A 19,468-nucleotide genomic window follows, 5' to 3' on the forward strand; every position below is an offset into this window, starting at 1 on the left:
GCTATTCATTTCAAATTCCGTAAAATTAATGTATCCCAGAAGGAAACTCATTCCGCCAGTTATGTACAGAGGCTTGAACAGCTAAGCACTAAATAAGACATAGATGAAAAATACATCAAAAAGCAGACTGCAATCTTGGAATTTTTAGCATTTGAAAACCTGAACCAAAATGTATACTCCAGATTTGAGTTCCACTACCCTTGGGCAGCCTAAGGACCAGTGGAATAACCCACCATCTCAAAATTCCTGAACTCACTAAACCTCTCACTGAACCAAGAAGCATGAAGATGAATGAGTGGCATCAGTAAAATGAACGTTTTGAATCCATTTCTTCCGACACTTTATCATCAGCAACTGGTTTAGAACTTCAGGTTCTTCAAACACATGCTCCTTCCAGTTTTCCAACTATCTTACACAGAAAAACATCCCCAAAAGAGTAATCTACTGAAATTCAAGATTTGAATTTGCAGAAACTTGAAACATGCAGGAAGTTCAAAGCTTTTGAACCAACTTGCTTTTAGGTTTTATATGTAAAGATTACTCTAAAACTCATGGGTTTAGTACAATATATATTGCAATACAAGCTATTAAATATAGGAAATTCAGATTTTACTTCATACTATATCAATTAAGAACTGAGGACAGGAAGATATAGCACGGTTTATTATTCACACCACTACAGAAAACATTCACTGCTTTTACAGAGATGACCAGCTAAGGCACAGGTGTTTTCAATGAGAGCAAGGCCTGGATTAATACCCAGTTTGTTTGACTACCAGTTTTTTTTGTGCTAAACAGAATATTGCATTTCTTCATTGTATGAAAGAACACAAAAGTAGTTTGTGCTTTCTGCTTCATTGTTAAGCCTGGAAGTGTGAGACTGCTTGATTCATCAATGATAGCAATAAAAGCTTTTGCTTAGCAAGTTCATCTATTCACAATACAAGTAAAAATACAGTTTTGCTTAAGTAGTGCATCACCCTAATGATTTCTGGTTAAATATAAGCACAAGAATGAATGTTTTAGCTTTGTTTAATTAGAAGCCTGAATAACTGGTGCTCTTGAAGAATGTTTGAATTGGCAATCACAGCCTATTATATCATCCAGAGGGAATCTGCTTCTAGAGATTGCACTATCATCACAGCCAATCTGCATGCCACACGGGAGGAACATCCCCAGGTGCATGGGGTACTTAGAAGAAAAACCTTTTGATTAATGCAATGAGTGGGACAAATCTTAAGCAACAAATAGTCCTACAAAAATTTAAAGCTACAAATGTTCTGCGAGGACTATGGAATTGATTGATTCCTTCTGTAGGAAGAAAAATCAATAGATACTGCACACTAATTCTATTACTTGTAAACTCTAGAGCTCTAGATATGATAATCATAACAACAATAAATGGTCAGCTTCACAAAATGTTGTTGCTTACAGCTAATTGGACTGTACTGGCATAATAAAATTTCTTGTAAGCCTAAGTCAAGTATATGTCAAGTAAGTATTTTCAGATGAATGAACAGATTTCAAAATAACTTGCTACATTACACAGTGCTTAAACATATGCTTCCTTGTTAAAACAAAGTTATTATATTAGTCTGCATAGTATCCAAACTCCTGAGAAGAAACAATCTCATCAGTTGAAAAGAAAACTTTTGTGAAATGTAAAGCATTTAAAAGTTTTAGGGTGATTCTCTTTCCAAGACACAATGTAAAACAGAATTGCTTGAACCCGGTTAAACTCAGCATTTCCAATGTTGACCTAAAATATTAAGTATAGAAACAGGCCTAGGGAAGTCTTGGATGAGAGGAGAGGGCGGAGCAAGGAACCATGAGCAGAGGCTGCTTTTCTGACTCAGATTCTCTACCAAAAGAAAGCTCAGGCCAAATTCCTCTTTAGTGTAACGTGGAGGTCACTGGAGAAACCACAGGCTTTTAACTCTTTCCCTAGAGCTGAGAGAGTTTCTTCAGATGACTGGTTTGCTGTTGAAGAACACTTGTTTCTTTTATTTTTCTCATTTGCTTAAAAATTATCTCATGTTTTCTTTTCACTTTGATGTTATGCCTTCAGAACAAATATGTCTCACCTATTCCTTTTTTTTTTTTTTAAGAATAAACTTCCCCACCAAATCTCTGATAATGAAATATTCTGATCACTCTGAAATAATCTGGTTTTGCTGATTTGGCATTTAAACCTAGCACTTGGTTCAGCCAGTGAACTAAAAGAGATAATTTATTTGTCTAGGTCTTCAGTGATTTTAAAACCTTAGACAACCACCATTTTTTAGTATATATACTCACCAGGGTGGATGAGACCAAAATAGCAGATATGCAAAAAGCGCACTAGGCAGCCCAGACAGACTGGTTTCTGGGTGCCAAGAGTAGTAAGGGACAAGTGACAAGAAACTCAAGAAGGCCAGCAGGCTAAAAAGATGTGGGAGGGTCCTGAACTGCCTTAGAGTAGCGTTTAACCCCACCACTCTGCACTGTGACTCCTTTCCACAGGAGAAAGACCTGAGAACTGGTGGCCACCAGCAGCTGTAGGTCCCACACTGGAGCGAGGCTCTGGAGACAGGGCTGTGGCAGTGGCCACCGCTGCTGCTGCACAACAAAACCAAGAAATCTTCTGTACAGCTGGGCTGGCCCATAGGTTTGCAGCTTTGATGTCTGCATTTCACCTCAACACCATCAATTCTTTAGTCCCAATGCCCAGGCAAGGAATGTTCCCAATCTGCAAGCTGCAGTGCTTTTGCATTCATTTGGATGTGCTGCAAAAGGAAAACATATTTACAATGAAAGAGCAAGGAAACATCCTTCTTCCTTACATATGGATGTTTCTGTTGGAAGCCAAAAGGGGAAACATTATGCAGTACAGAGGCCAGGCTTGTCTTAGTGAGGCTGATCCAACTGCCACCCAAGACAAGAGCAAACTATCAGTGACTTCAAAGGAAGCTGAATCAGACCCCCAGAATGCGTATGGTCACATGAAGAGCAAGCCTTTGGCAAATACTGTCTCTAATCACCATCCCTACTTCCAGATCAGTTCCCTTTACAAGCATTTTTTTCAACTTTCCCATTCTCTTGAATTCTACGTATCAAACTGCTGAGTTAACACGGGACATTTATCTACATGACAATTATCTCCAGAAGATTTCACAGGCAATTTAATGACTGGTCCATGGGGAAAAGAAAAAAAAGAAAGATAAAATAACCAGTGATCTTTAGAAAAGGAATGCAGCGCCTTGAGCTTAAGCATGGATAAGTTTCCTCCAGTGGTTGCAATTCCTCACTCGGTGATGCTCTGCGAGTCAGCCCCGCCGAGCCCTGGGGCAGCACATGATGTTCCTCTGCTCAGCCTCTCGCACGTGGTGAATGGGAAGCAGAGGCAGACTCGGCAAGCCTGCCTCATGCTGAGAAAAGAGTGAAAATAAGGCCAAGAGGGAAAAAAAAATGCAGGCAGACACTACCCTATAAATGGCAGAAAGCAAGGAAATGCATCACTTCTTTCTAGATGGGAGAAATAATTATCAGAGGAATTAAGTGGTTCACTGAATGCTGATTATACCTCCTGCCTTTGCACTGGCTGGAAGTGAGAAGGATCGAACAGCAGGCATACAGTAAGGGAAAGGGCTCATCAAATGGTGCCTTGGGTGCCTAAATTAGGAGCCAATGTTCACAGAGGAGATACCATCTCCAAAGGGTGACGCCAAGTGCCCAGACTTGGAGCCTATTGCCTTCTCTGCTCGCTACGCAGAAAGTCCAGGCCCCTGAGCTGTATGGCTGAGTTGGACAGAGTCAGCACCTCAAATGGCAAAGTGTATATGTCCTGCATACCAGAGTATGTGCACAAAATATAGGGCAATGAATGTATTTTACAATATAATGAACTGGGAGCTGAAAACTTCAGCTGCCATCGCAGAAGAGGCTTGGGAAAAAGCAGTACATACTTCCAGAGGCAAGGAGCTGGAAATAATGGCAATAAAGCAGCAGAAAAAGAAGCCCAGATAGGCAGAATCAGGACTGAATATCAGACTAGTGAAAATACCCAAGTGAGCTGTCTGTAAGAACCTCTCATCCTCTGGCTCCTATCCCCTCAACGTTTTGCAGTGTTTCTATAACAGACACAAGGTACATCATCAATGCCTTTCCACACATAATCCCTCTGATCCCTTGAACTACATTTTTGCCCTCTGCTCATGACCTCTGTGTAGGTGTAGATGTAGCCCAATGTGTCCAGCTCATGCACATTTGGTACACACACGCCCTTGCAGAAGATTAAGATGGAATACAACTGGACAAGGGAGAAGGAAGCAGAAAAAGGTGGCTGAGGAATTCTGCTTTTGCTGCTGTTAAAGAGAAGGCAATGGGAATGAACCTCTGAGGGCAAACACTGCATGAGAGAACAGCACAGGATTCATGCACTGATGCCAAGACTCTCTGGCATCTCTGGGCACTTAAGTCCAAAGAACTGCTCAATGGTGAGAATCCAGGTGCCTAAGTATTACTCATTCATTTTGTTCATAAAATTGCGCAAATGCAGATTCACATGGCCAGTGCTGGAGGAAAACTCAGCCACTGGGATGTTTATGAGCATGTTCAGATCAAATGCATGAAAACCACAAAATCTTCAAAGTCTCATAAAGTATCTGAGCTTACATCTTTAGCACATAGATGAGCTCTTTCAACATCAGAGAATCTGCAACTGTGCATCTCAGCTGAGGAATTTACCCCAGGAATCTGCAGAAAGAGGAACTATTGCAATATCAAATGACAGCTAAGACACATTATAGCTGCTTTGAAAAGCTATTGCTGAACAGTACTAAGTTACAGACCAGGGGTGTCAAACTCATGTTCACGGGGGGCCACATCAGCCTCGTGCTTGCCTTCAAAGGGCCAAATGTGATTTTAGGACTGTATAAATGTAGGAGTAGTTGTATTTATTGCCCCCAGTGAACATGAGTTTGACACCCCTGTTATAGACCATCCTACCACCCAGTGTATGAGCTCAATACCGTGTTCTCAGAGAAGTAACACAGCATCTGCAACACACAGAGTGACAAGTCTAAAATGCAATCAGCCTTTTGAGCCCTGGTCCATAGAGTTTGTAGGCAACAGCCTGTGCTTTCTGAACTTTTCCAGTTTTGCTTTGCAATAAGCAGAAGAAACACTGAAGAGACTTTCAGCTCCCTACTATCTCCACAGGGACTGCAAGAGCTTGGAGTTGTAAACACAATGAAGCATTAAAAGGAGAAGTATTAGGATGGCTGATAAATGAATAAGAAATTTCACCCCCAAAAAATTACCCACTTAACACTCAGTCCAAAATCATGTGCATGAAAACATCTGATGTGCAACTGTTAGTACAGTACAGCATCGGCATGCATAAACTGCTTGCACTTCACAGAGGTTTAACCCTGCTGACTTCAATACAGTCTCTGAATTTAAACCAGGATTTGGGAGAACAGCCTCATGGTCATTTTACTCTCTCTTTTACTAACCTGCAGCATTGACTAGAAAACCAGGTGATAAAGCTGACAGAGAGTGTCAAATGAAGCTGTAGTGGATGGTATAGCTGTGAGACAGACCCATCAGAGAAAACTGGAGATCTAAATAAAGCATGAGATGATTATTAAAAATAACTGAAATCCATACATCCCAATGTAGAAACAAAGCAGCAAGCTGATCATCAATAGGATCAGACATCTGGAGTATTTGGTCTTTCTCTGACAGTCCCATATGGATACTGTTAGATTTAATGTGCTCTGGCTGCCATTACCCTACAGTGTCTATTATTAAAATTGCCACTATTACACTTTCCAAAAACTCACATGCTTTTTAAACTGGGAGAGGTAGACTGGGAGTGAAGAAGAAGACAGGAACATACGTTTCCCTGATCACTGCCTGCACCATCATTCTGTAGCAGCCCTAGCTCTGACTTTGAGTCACAACTATCCAGAGACTGACTAACAACCCAAAATGTTTTCAGAGAAGCAACTAGCACAGCACGGCTGGCAGAGGTGCAATGTCTCTGAGTTTGCTTCAGCTCACAGCAGCTCAGCAATGCCAGATTCTCTCAGGTTTGTACAACCCTTTCGATGTGAGACAATAGTGTGACAGACAATAATATGATATGAAAGCATGACAGGCAATAATGTGATATGGGGTGATTGAATTTTACCGGAAAGATCAGCTTGCTGTCTTTGTAACCTTTTTCCACATTTACTGGAAGAACTTTGCAAGTGTTCTAATTTGAAAGCAAGGTCAAACTGCAGCATCTTCCAACTGGACCTCGGTCATAATTTCTGCAGCTCTTGGCACTCACAGCGGAGGATTCAGTAAAACAGCTAAATCATCCCATTTGTTACACGACAAGCACTATGTCCAATTTACATCAGAATTCAAAACAACTAACTGGTTTAGGAGAGATGAGGTGCCTTACCAGGAGGGGTAAAGAGAATGACACACTGTTCTGGGCTCCACAAGGAAGGTTATGCCAGAGACAGTCCCTCCACACTCCAGATCTTGCTTATGGGTCCACACCTGCCTCTTTTAACTGCTCAGCCACCCACCTGGGTTAGGTTGCCCTGACACTCTGCTTCATAATCGTGATTTGAGACATATTGCTCCATTTCCTCTCTTATGAGTTCTGACATATTGGGAAACAGCTCAGAGACCCAGATGTGTCTGTTCTCATCTCTCTGGAAAAGACTGTACTTAGTCAAATACAATAACAATCTGGCCCTCATTAACATCAAGGAGAGATTACTACACTGAAGGATGGACATTTTACTTCCTGGGTGATTATCTGAAACCTGTATACAAGATCTATGTGGATATTATTTTACTAAACAAAAAAAACCCAAACAAACAAAACTCAACCAACCAAACCAACAAAACAAACAAACACACACACACACACACACACACGGCAAAAAACAAACAAACGAACACCACACACACATTTTTCCAGGCCTTGTACCTATCTGGCAGGTTTGGGGCTTTAGAATGATTTATATTTCACTCAGCTCTCTGACTTCAGAACTAATTGTCCTGTTATAGTGCAGAAGTAAACAAGAAGTCAATTTGGCCCAAACTGAAGCTAGATACTCAAATTGACAGAGGAAAACAGTTGAACAGTTGTGTATAACTACGCTGTTTCACTTTTCAGTCACCTTGTGTGTCATTTTTAACAAGGGTTAATTATATACCTCCAGAAGCACGGTAATTAAGTTGCTATCATCAGTCTAACTCCTCTTAAGATGAAAAAATATTTCTCAAGAGAAGTATCTAGCTATTGAAAGGGCTCAAAATCTCCTAAAGGTGAATCTGAACAAGCCCAGATTAGCAGAAGGGTGCATAAGAACCCTCCCCAGGAGGCCCAGCTGCTCTTCAGACTATGGATTGCAAGATGCTCCCATGGGAGTTTACCAGCAAGATCCAGTTCAGAAATTCATCCTGGTTTTGGAGATCTCACAGGAGTATCTCCTGGGGCATTGCTTTACTTTGTAGACTGCTTCAGCTCTAGCTGTCAAAGCAGACACAGTAGCTGTCAGCAGCTTGAACTGTCTCAGTTCTGCTGTTTGCTTCCTTTACTCGCCTTTACTCGTCTGGACAGATTTCCCATACAATTTAAGTGTCGCCTTTTATTTAAAGCAAATGTGAAACAATCTGACCTTGCTGACTGAGAGCTTCACAGGTACCATCAATTACTTCTCAACAAACACAAATACAGACAGGGATGCGCCTGAACCCAGGCTCTGCCTCTCAATGTTTCTTTCTGAGCTGGGAAGAAGTCTGTATAACCATCAATAATGTGTGACTGACTCTAGTCTCCTCATTGGACACAGAGCAACTGTAATGTGGAGACGAAGAGAAACGAGAAGATGGAACTGAGTTCCAAGGCAAGCTTTCAGGCTGGCCTCTGCTGCCATGGACAATAGCAAACCCCTGGATGCAAAGTCCTGTGTTCTTTTAAAACCAGAAATCAACTGCTGAATCCCAGCTTAAAAATAAAAGATTTTCAACTTTTAAATTTGCATAACCGTGACATTGCCTGGAGGAAAGATTTTTTTCACAGAAATTAGTGCCAGTTGCCTGAACCACACACTTTTGACTATCCTTCCTTATCTGTCCCTCTTTAACAGCAATTCCAGCTGCTCAGGTTCATGTTCCAGCTGCTGGCATCTCCTTGAGAAGAGCATGTCCTCAGCCAGTGGGTATTTGATGGACTCCATCTTCCACTGTATGTCCTAAAACGTCAGCTAAAAAAATACCTGCATTTAATGAAGAAAGGAGCTCCATACTGCTGACTCTATCAGTTGCAAGGCTAAAGGAGGGATGCATGGCCTAGTGATCTACACAGCACTGGGACCTGTCACCAAGCAGCTCTAAAACAAGTTTTGGCACTGATGCTTATCATGTCTTTGGCAGGTCACCTGACTTCTGGTGTAAACCAGGCCTGGCCATAAGTAACTGGCTGATGTCCCCAGACTTTGTGTTCCTAGGGACTCTGCTGCCTATGAAACACCAAAACTACCCCAGGGCCACAGCAGACACTTAGGTTCCTCCTCACAGGAATCTGATCAAGAGGATTAAACTACAAGATCAATTTCAGCCCTGGAGCAATTCCAGCAGATCTATGCCCTGAGAAAAGGTCTAGCATGAAGCCTGTCAAACAACGCAGAAGAAGGGCTAATGTCACCCCAAACTCCAGGCACGTGCCAAGGCACATGCCAAGATGGACAGAGCATTGGGTTTGTTCACTGCAACCCAGCATGGTGACCACTCAAGAAAGCTTCAGCCACAAAGTCAAGCCAGTCCTGTCCCAAAGAAAAGCACAGCATAATCCCATCTGGGGACTCTAAAAGAGGGTAATTCATTAGCATCGTCTTTTATGCTAATTAGCAGAATTCTAAGAGTGCTTTGGGCCATTGCAATTTAGTGAGCAGGCACCAGACTTGCATGTGAGCCAGTCAGACAGAATGGGAACCTTCCTGGGGCAAGAACTCTCTGCACTAACGTGGCTGAAATAAACCCATTCTTACACAAACTATTCTTATTGCACTAGTAACATACTAAGTCTGTTAGAAGATGCATAATCTGATGGTCATATACCTGGGCTATGTGCTGAGTAGTCTACCTATGACTTCAAAAACAGCAGAGGAGCAAGAAAACCCATTAGTCACAGATCTCCAAGGAGGAAAAGCATTTTAATCACTTTTATTCTTCTTAGGAAAAAAAGAAAAAAAAGTTTTAAATGAAAGCCAGGCAGCTATAAGAGCAAATGACTCTTCTTTGGGCAGGGCAGACGGAGTTGTGCAACATCATAATAAACATTCTCAATCTGTAATGCAACACGCAGAGCCCAGCTGAACAATGTCTCTTGTATACATCTCTGTAGTGTCCTCTTAGAGGAAATCTCCATGTATTCTACTATGGCCAGTGCCCTGACGAGTTACAGAGTAAGAAGGCTTGCCTTGTCAAAGACGTTTTCCACTATATTTAATTTCTGAATTGTGAATGCAATTTCTTTTACAAACACAAACTATAGTTTACATGGTTTTACTAGATTTTAAGTTAAACTTAATATTGTGCCCTTAACTTTGCCTTCACTTTATGCACTTAGCTTTTTTTCATGGTGATAACCACAGAATCACAGAATGTCAGGGATTGGAAGGGACCTCAAAAGATCATCCAGTCCAATCCCCCTGCCGGAGCAGGAACACCCAGATGAGGTTACACAGGAAGATGTCCAGGCAGGTTTTGAATGTCTCCAGAGTAGGAGACTCCACAACCTCCCTGGGCAGCCTGTTCCAGTGTCTGTTACCATTACTGAGAAGAAGTTTCTTCTCAAATTTAAATGAAATCTCTTGTGTTCCAGTTTGAACCCATTACCCCTTGTCCTACCGTTGGTTGTCACCGAGAAGAGCCTGGCTCCATACTCATGACACTCACCCTTTAAATATTTATAAACATTAATAAGGTCACCCCTCAGTCTCCTCTTCTCCAAGCTAAATAGACCCAAGTGCTTTCTTCTAGACATCAGGTGAAAAATGCCTCAGACACACCAGAGATTAAATAACAATATTCAAATATCTAAATTGTATTTAGGGAAACAGACTGGAAAACTGAAACCATATGGTACATATGACAGGAAATACTGTTGTCCACAAACAGAGCAGAAGCAACTGTCCCAGACATCTCTTAATACCATGATAGTTTCTTGAATTCGCACAAAGCCAAGTATGGTTTCCCCAATTGGATTCATAAAGCCACATCAATTTTGGTCTGATTAAAGACTCATTCAAAACCACAAAAAGCAAAACAATGTCAAGTTTACTATGACTGCCACGTTCTTGTGAGTGTTAGTACAGAGGATGAATGAAGTCCACATGGTTCCTTGCACATGGAATACAGCTTTGATTAATATTAGGAATGTGCACCCTTTTATTGACTGCTTCTTGATTAATGCAGAATGGATCATTATGTTCCAATCCAATATCTGTCTTGAACTTAACATGCAGATATTTTGTCTCTTAAACTGTACAAAAATACTACAAAATTAAACAAAGCTTTTGGTTCATGATGTTGCTGAATTTCAAAGCATAATCATTTGTGTTTTCAATGTACCTTAAAACTTCTTTTTTTTTAAGTCAGGTCTCAAAATAATATAAACTAGCCACAACAGTTCATCAGCGTCCTGGCCATTAAAGAAGGAAACAGCATCAGGACACCAGAAGAAAGACAAAGGCTTAGCTTGCATGTACGTCAGATGATGAGGACATGTAGTAACCTCAAAACCAATTACTCTAGTCCTAGCATTCACATGCCTCGAAGCTGGTTTTTGATCATTGTACTGGTCTGAGAGCCCTCATATCTCAACACAGTATATTGTAGATATCTCACATTACATATGTTTTTTAGAAGATACTCTTTGCTAGATAATTCACAACTTATCCACAGTTCTCCTTCACTTTCCAGTGAGGAAGAAATGTCCTGCTGAGGGGCACCAGGCTGGGGGACACAGTGACAGACAGGAGAGCTGGGCTGCTGTCCCAGGGGACCTCAGCAAGCTGAAGGAAGAGCTCAACAGGAACTTGAGGAAGTTTAAGACAAATATAGTCTCATACGTGGGTCAGACTAACCCTATGACAGTACACGGCGGGGCTGACTGGCCAGGGAGCAACTCTGCAAAAGAAGGGGCCTGGGGTCCCAGTGCACAAGGAACTGAACATAAGGCATCAAAGTGTGCCTGTGGCAAGGAAGGTCAAGCACACCTCAGCCTGCACAAGCAAGAGTGTGGCCAGCAAGTCACAGGAAGTGGTAATTCCTCTCTATTTGGCCCTTGCAATGGCACATCTGGAGTAATCACAGTACCAGAGAGTCATCACCAGACTGGAGATAGTCTACATAAGGCTACTAAGTTGGCAGGGGGCTGGAGCATACAACATAAATGAGAAAAGGCTGAGAAAACTGGGATGGTTTAGCCAAGAGAAGTCAGGGGTCACAGGGATCTAACTGCCGTCCTCCACTACCTAGAAGGAGTTATAGAAAAGATGGTGTCAGACTGTTCTTGGCAGTGAAAGGATGAAAGACAAGGGTCACAAATAGCAACAAGCAGAAATCTGACTGGATAGAAAGAAAAAAATCCTTCACAGTGATATCAAGAAAAAGTTCTTCAAAGTGGAAGTTAAGCAGTGGAGCAGGCTGTGCAGAGGTAGTGGAACCACTCTCCTAAGATATTTTGAAAACTCAATCAGATGTAGCCCTGAGCAACCTGACTGAACTTTGAAAGTAGCCCTGCTCTGAACAGAGGTTGGACCAGCTCACTCTAGAATCCTTTCCAACCTGCATTTTTTTTAATGATTCTATCTCACAGTAGAGTATCTAGAGCGTTGCTCAAGTTCTGTAGCCTTTTTTTCTTGTGTTTCAACATTTATTTGCATTAAAAGTCTTAATTTTACATGGGATAGGATGGGAGGGGACTTTATTGAGTTTATTACTACAGTAACAATGTTTTAACTACCTACAAAAGCTTTTAGGGAGGCAGGAGATTCAACTAGGTATAGACAAAAAACCCACCACCACCTTTAAGGTAACTGTTTGCAAAGAAAACCCAAAGCAGCAGTGACAGAGTCCTTTATAGCCCCAAAGCAGATGGAAATCTATAAAATAAACTCACTCTTACAGACACCTGGTCTGCATGAGTACAAAAGTGCTACTTAGAGGCTGGAGTCTAGCACTACTGGTATAAATTATGCAGATGTGATACACAAAACTACAATAGTTTCTTTAAAGTCAGAGATCAAACTATTTTGGCTTGTCTTTAATCATGCTTGACAGTTTATAAGAATTATACTGATTTGGTATTCCCCACACACTGCCTGTATTGAATGAAGTGTTTGGAAAGAGGTTGTTAAAAAGCAGTATGAAACAATGAAGTTTTGTGTTTGTCCACAGATCTGAAATTTTGCATTCTCTTCCCACTGCCCTGCCAAAACGCCCAAATTATAATCTGCAGGGAGCTGTCTTATAGTTCCCTTGAGTTGGAAGAGCCCATTATGATTTTGTTTTACTGAATCCAAGATTTCTTCTCATTTTAAGAGAGCTTCTTACTAGTCCTGAAGATTTTACTTTGACATCTGATAAATCAAAGCAAGGAAAAGAAGCATTACCATCTTACATCTTGACAGGTCCTGATAAATGACAAGCACTGTAATTAAGGCACAATAAATTTTCAACTGTCAATTGCATGGTGGTCTGACTGTTTGTAGAGAAGGCTGACAATCACATAAGGATGCTTGTCACAGAAACAGCTTTTTAGCATCTACATAAGCTCTCATTTTTATTAACAATCACTGAACCGCAGCAGTTTTTTTGTGTGTGTTCTGGAAGCATTTTTTTGAATGGCATAGAGGGAGAGCACAGATGAAAATGGAAAAAGTAAATTCCTGTTTTCGCTGAGGTTGACAAGCTTGAGACAGAATTTGGGTATAGGCCAAAGAGCTCCAAGCTGCAATTTGTGGCCACTGCTGTATTGATATGACCATAAGGGTTTTGTTCTCTCATCTTTGTTTGCCCTTCAAACATTTGTAAGCAGTATTACAGTGCCTCAGGTCCTGTTTTTACCAGACTAAACAAGCCCAGCTTATCAGTGTCTCTTCAGAGGACTTGTGCTCCAGGGCCCCTGACTATCTCGGTTGCCCTCCAGTTTTCAGTAGATAAAGGTTCATTGTCCAAAGTAAAACGAAGTGCCCTTTGTATCTCTTGTAATAATACAACACTGAAAGAGTTAAAAACAATGCAGATATTCATCACTTGTGTGGTAAATCTGTGCTCTGAAGGACTGCCCAATTTTTGGTAATTATAACTTTTTTGATGTTAAAAGAATGTATGCATAGGCCATACATTTCCTTCTAAGACCGAAAGAAACATGTTTTTCTTGTGAAGCTTAATCAAAATAGCATTTTTGTTGTGCGTTCCTGATGGCTGTATAGCTAAAGGAAATTAATTTTTCTTTAACCAGCAACTGGGACTGAGGGGAGACAAGGAATGGCACTATGAACAGCTGCTTTGGGGCAGTCCAGACCGAGTCCTGAAAAGCTCAGGCTGACCACACAAGGCCTGTGAGGTTAATCTCACTGTTGGATAGTTCTGTAACCACTATCTCAAGTTCAGTTCTTCACACTTCTACATCACTCAAGGCTTCAAGCCAAGGCCTCGATAAAAAGGATATTTTGGTTCTTGAAAAGCATCACAAAAAGCTGACCAAAAAGTTCATTTCCAACATCATTCAAAGAAATCCAAAGGAATCAAGACCTCCTGCATGCAGACAGAGAATTATGTTTGCACTGATGCATCAAACCCATTTACCCTCCATTTTAGTCCATTTTTACTGACAGCACTGAGTGTTCTTGCACAGGGCACATATTCAACAACACACAGTCTGACCACAACTGCTCAACATCGCGCTGTGAGCCCGTGAACTGCAACAGGTTCTTACCTACAATGTCTTCATAGGCATTTTCTTCTAAAGTGCTCTTGGATCCAAATTTATGCTGGCTCTGAGTCCCATTTTCAGTCGGGGAGGAAGGGTACAGGGATTGCAGACTTGATGCATCCTCAAACTCAAAGGATTTTCTAAAGTTTAAAACAATAAGTAATTAGTAAATAGAATGCAAAATGACTCAAATACTTAGCTGAGCATTGTTTACTAAGAAATATATAAAAAATGACCAAAAGAAAAAAATTACACATCATGCTTTGAAGACTAACTTTTAGAGAACCTCAAGTCCTGTACTCACAGCAGTCTTTATATAGCAATCTGTGACACTTTCATGAGGTTGGAAGTATTGTTATCTCCATTACGTGGACAGGGAGAAAGTATGTGGTATTTTTCAAAGGTTACAGAGTAAGTTAACAGCACAGCCCACAGAAAAGAAATCGCTTTGCTCTTGCCAGGGGCCCCAGGAACATGTGGCCATTCCTTCTCAAAAAAAAAAAAAAGACATTTCTCTGGAGAGTGTTTCTCCTCCGGTTGCTCCGGGAGATGTAGCCCTGAGTTCAAAAACACATCTTCAACCTCCAGATATGTTCCTGCATAAAGGTCAGCGTACAAATGCCGAAGGCAGGCCGCTGTGAAAATCAGCCATTTCCCTTGCACGACCTGTGTCAATTCCTGGCAGCAAAGGACAAAGCACGGAGGAAGTTAAGACACTCTGGGGTAGGCAAGCAGCCCAGACTGATGGCTGGGGACCCAAAGGTTTGGGCTTTCTGGCAGGAAAGTAAGGGGCAACTGGTTCAGATGGTGATTAATCGCCTTTCACCCAAACCTGTCCCAGTGCTGCCAAGCAGCTCAGGGTGAGGAGGAGCCCAAGCCCTTCACATTCTCCAGTTTGCCCAGCACTTGTTGTCTGAGGCAACACCTACACTGAAGTCAGGAGGTGCACAGTTTGCGTTGCAGCTGTACAAAGGGCTAGCATTCATTTCATCTATTTAGGGCTGATGGTGAAATGGTATGAACATTGTGCTGAGAAGTGTGAATCCCACAGGCTGGCAGGGGCTGTGCTGATGCCCTGACTTCACTCATTGATACCCAAGCCAGATGAACAGTACATCATCCTGCCATCAACCTCCTTTCCTCTTCTCCCCAGCTGGAGTCAAACACATGTTGATGGCACATCCATATGGCAGCAACAGAGTCTCTTGAGACGTACTTCAGCTTGTTATTTGACTCAAGAATGTCCCTCCAGGCAGTACAGTGCCTATCATACAGACACTGCATTTGACAAGACCACCTCCTATTTGTCTGCTGGAGCAGACTTACGGGTCTGAGGCAGGCTTAGGAGACCCCTCTTCCTCCTTTCCGTAATCTTAAGAACAGTCAGGTCCCTGTTACGCACATCAGGATAGCGGCAGAAACAAGCCATGTTTTCAGATTCAGACATCTGCTCCTCCACACCTTCTGGCAGTTATAAAGAAGGATGCTTAGGCACTGAAGACATACCTGTGTATGAAATGAGACTCTCTAAAGGTGTTAAATATCCCATTCTCATAGATTTCAAGGAACCGCTACGATGCAGTGACACTGCATAGGACCATGGGAGTGGTTTTGTGGACTGGCACTCAGCTGTGGTCCAGGTGTCCCAAGCCTGTCCTGTGACACTCCTCTCCTGTGCTGTCTGTGCCAGAGGATCTCCACCCACCAGAGAACGTCCAGCTCACATCAATCTAAACTGTAGGAACTACCATGGGCAGGAAGGAGGTCCTCTGGATACAGACTGGCTTTATGCCAGCAGGCAAATATGAGAGATTTTTTTTTTCTCCATTTTATTATAATGTTGAATTAGCCACCACAAACCAGTGTTTTCAACCAAAATATTGGAAAAATAAATATCCACAGTCCATTCTCGTGACATTCCAGTGAGTGCAAACCACACGTATGTTCAATCTGAAACACACAACTACAAGCTGTAGACATAATGAGTTACATCTGTTCTCCAACAGTTTAGAGACTGAGATTTCAATAACTAATATTATCAAAATACTGTCATTCTTAGATGACTGGTATGGTGTCAAGTGCTTTGTAAATGCTGCAGTTCTCCTTACTGGAACTAAAGGAAGGACAGTAGCAAAGACAATAAAGATAAGATTTTATAAAGGATTTCCACCCAGCACAGAGTAGAAGTCAGATGGCAAACCTGCAGTTTTAGGAGGTTGGATTTAGATTATCATTAATCAGAGGTAAGTCCAAAGAAATCACCAGACTACAGTAGGGTAAAGGTGTTACAGGCAAATGGAAACCTACCCTGTACAATGTCAAACTGATTTGCGAGAATCATTCGGTATACATGATTAACAGTGTAAATCCTACAACATATACTCCACTAATCACAACTTAAACTGATAAATAGTGCTGCTGTTTGGGGCTCATACCTACTAGCCCCACCCAGGACTAAAGCTCCATTGCTGAACCGTCCTGCTGTCTATCTCTGCTGTGATGGGAGACTGAACCCACAGAACAGACGATGCAAGCATGAATTGTACCCCTTCTTGAAAGAAGTTTTAAAACTTAATCTTGAAAAGTCATTGTAACAAAATTCTGTGGTTCTTATAGGACTTTTATGGTCTCAAACTCAGTGTATGTACTCAGAGACTGACTTTAATCACTTAGCTGCAGGTCATACAGTGATTCTGTGCAAGAGCTATCTTCTGTTATTCATTCCTCTCCACCGCCCACGCCACAGACCATTTTACCACTTGCACCTTCATTTTCCAACTAAGGTTATAGTTTATACCCGAACATTCAAAAACTATTGTTTGTCTTCTGTACGTTGGAAATGCCTTGCTGAACAAAATGAGGTTAGCTTCACTTCACAAACTCTTGTTAAAATCAAGATTTACTTCCTTGGACTGAGATTATTGCCAGAACTCAAAGAAAAGCACCGCTAATGAGAGCCTGGCTTTCCACATCCCTCTCCACCCCCCGCCTCTCTCAGAGAAAACAACACATGTCACCAGAAGAGCTGTTTGATCCATTTGAGAAGCAGGGTGTCTCTTGAAAGTAAAGAGCAGAATCTGAAGGCTCCTCTTCTTTTCCTGCCTTAGCGTACTTCGGGTCAGGTTGTGCTGACATAAACTTTTAACTAATTGAGCTAACATCATGCACCAGATACTGAACTGATAGTGTGCACTGAGATGCTGTTTAGCGGTTACTTGCAAAGCTTATCACTAAATACCAAGAGTATGTTTGTATCATACACATGCACAGATAGATGAACTTGTTAAAAATGCTGTACTTTGAATGCTTACTAACAACCACAGCTACAGTTTTCCAAGCAGTGAGCAGAATTGTACCATGTCCAAGAAGTCCAGGGGAATCATGTAGTTGAAACAAGCCAAGCTCCAGAGACTGCTGGGGAAATGTAGCCATAGACTCTTGTGCTTCATTAGCTCAGGAAGGATATAAAGGCCTTCCTGTGCTAAAATATAACTTTTCTGAGCATTAATCCTCTACAGCTATTGATAGTAACCTAAGACAACGTTTCTGAGCACTGAATTTAAAAAAAAAAAATCATCGACATTGCATAAAACTGACACAACTGCTTCGGTAATAAGCTTTGGAAACACAAAGCCTCTGCAGGTATGTTTTGCAGTGAACAGAGAGGACTGTGACAGATCAGCTGTGGTCCCACTACAAGAGAGCAATGAAATTATGCCCCACTAAAATCTCAAGTAAGGGCATTTGTGCCAAAATGAAATGAGATAACCTTTAGCACACATCGCCTAGAGCCTTTCCAGGGATTAAGGAACGCAGGTTGGAGAATTCCCAAACTGCAACCATGTAGAGGTATTGTACCAATGCATCCCATCTGTGCAGTTCAGCAGAAAAACTACTTGTCTTGCACGCAATTCCGAGCATTTTTCAGGTTAAAAGCAATGCATTAGAGGGAGAATTTAAAACATTGTTACTAAAAAAATACACCACATTTATTTATTAGAAGATCGAACACAAGAGATTTCCTTGAATTTTACCTATTCTGGGATTTTCTGTGAAAGCGCGACTCTTTCTTCTGCCTGCGGGTCACGGGGGGTGCAGGGGTGGACGGGAGGGGAGGAGGAGCAGCAGCTGTAGGAGATGGAGGTAGACCATTGCTTGGTTTAGTTTGTGGTTTTTGTCTGCTTCATATTCAAAGGTGCGTTTGGGCTTGGGGACAGGATTCACCGCGGTGTTAGCCGGGCTTTCGAGGAGCATTTTAGGACAAGATGAGTTTGCAGTAACCCCCTGTTTTGTCTTACTGCTTTTCTCAGCCTCAGTAGGTGTTTCTGGTTCACTCCCCGAAATAACACTCCCTCCTTTGCCATCGCTTAGGGTTCCACTCAGTCCTTCTACAGTAGTCAGAGTCACAGACTTTTTCCTCCCTTTATCAACACTGTAACAGCTACTTGGTAACTGGGGAAGGCCTCTGCCAGGCTGCTCTTTCAGTGCCTGCTCGATCTTCTGTATTCTGTTGAGCACGGCAGAGGACTCTTTCCTCACGTGGCCCCTTGAGGAAAGCAGCAGCAGGAGGCTCGCTCCTGCCTGGTCTCTTTTCGAACCGATGGCAGGAATCCAGCAGTTCCTCCTCCTCCGTTTCCGGGTAAGAGCACTCGGAAAACGTTCGGCTCATTCTTCTGAGCCCTTTGAAGTCAAAAGTCTTCTCGCTGCAGGGAGAGGTCATCACGCTGGGGCAGCTCTCACTGCCCGACCTCTCCCCAGCATCCCTCTTGTCCACACATGCGCTCAGCCTGGGGGACGGCTCCCGACGACACTCCCATTCTGTGATCTTCTGCCTGATGTCCAGTGCCTGGGAGCGGACACTCGCCCGGCTGAGGGAGAGGTTCCTCAAGTTGGTGGCAGTGCCCAAGGACAGAGTGCTCCGGGCGAGCGGATGGCTCCCTATCGTGTCTCCATCTTGAGCCTCCTTTGGACTCTCCTTTTGTTCCTCGGCCTTGAATACAGACAGTCTTTTGTCCAAAGCTCCCACACTGAGGGCTTTGAGAGGGTGGTTTGGGGACTCGGTGTCTGATGGGCTCGTGGAGGCGCTTTGCAGTGTAGATGTGCGGTTGCTCCAGTCCTTGAGGCGCAATCTGGAGCTGGAGGCTTTGGTGAGCCGAGTGGAGCGGCAAGAGTCCTCGCTGTCACTGAGAGGGTAGGCTGGCCTCCTTCGCGGGGACAAAAGAGGCGGTGGAGAGGCTGATTGACACCTAGAAGCAGAAAGAAATAAAAAATCAAGTCCTTGGGGAAACGAGTTATTTGCCAAGTTTCTTCTGGCTGCAGGTAGAGCAGAGGATGTCTACACACCACAAAACTACCCCAAAGCATCGTGAAGACACCAAATACCACCAAGCCATAGAATTGGGGGTGGAAGGATGGCAGCAATTAACTGATGTCAGTGATAAGCTGATGAGCGGAGCATTCAGCACGCCCAAG

General features: G+C 42.5%; 1 protein-coding gene across 1 annotated transcript in view; it reads right to left on the reverse strand.

The window, feature by feature from the left end:
- DENND2B (DENN domain containing 2B) overlaps positions 1-18,680 on the reverse strand; it is a 69,620-nt gene extending 50,940 nt beyond the window's left edge. The window contains 4 exon segments of the mRNA XM_080345526.1: positions 14,000-14,136; positions 18,031-18,160; positions 18,163-18,541; positions 18,543-18,680. Of these exon segments, the coding sequence (XP_080201652.1) occupies positions 14,000-14,136; positions 18,031-18,160; positions 18,163-18,541; positions 18,543-18,665 (769 nt within the window). The 5' untranslated portion in view covers positions 18,666-18,680.
- Between the last annotated feature and the right edge of the window lie 788 nt (positions 18,681-19,468).

Source organism: Nesoenas mayeri (genome assembly GCF_963082525.1).
Source record: "Nesoenas mayeri genome assembly, chromosome: 5".
NCBI lineage: Eukaryota > Metazoa > Chordata > Aves > Columbiformes > Columbidae > Nesoenas > Nesoenas mayeri.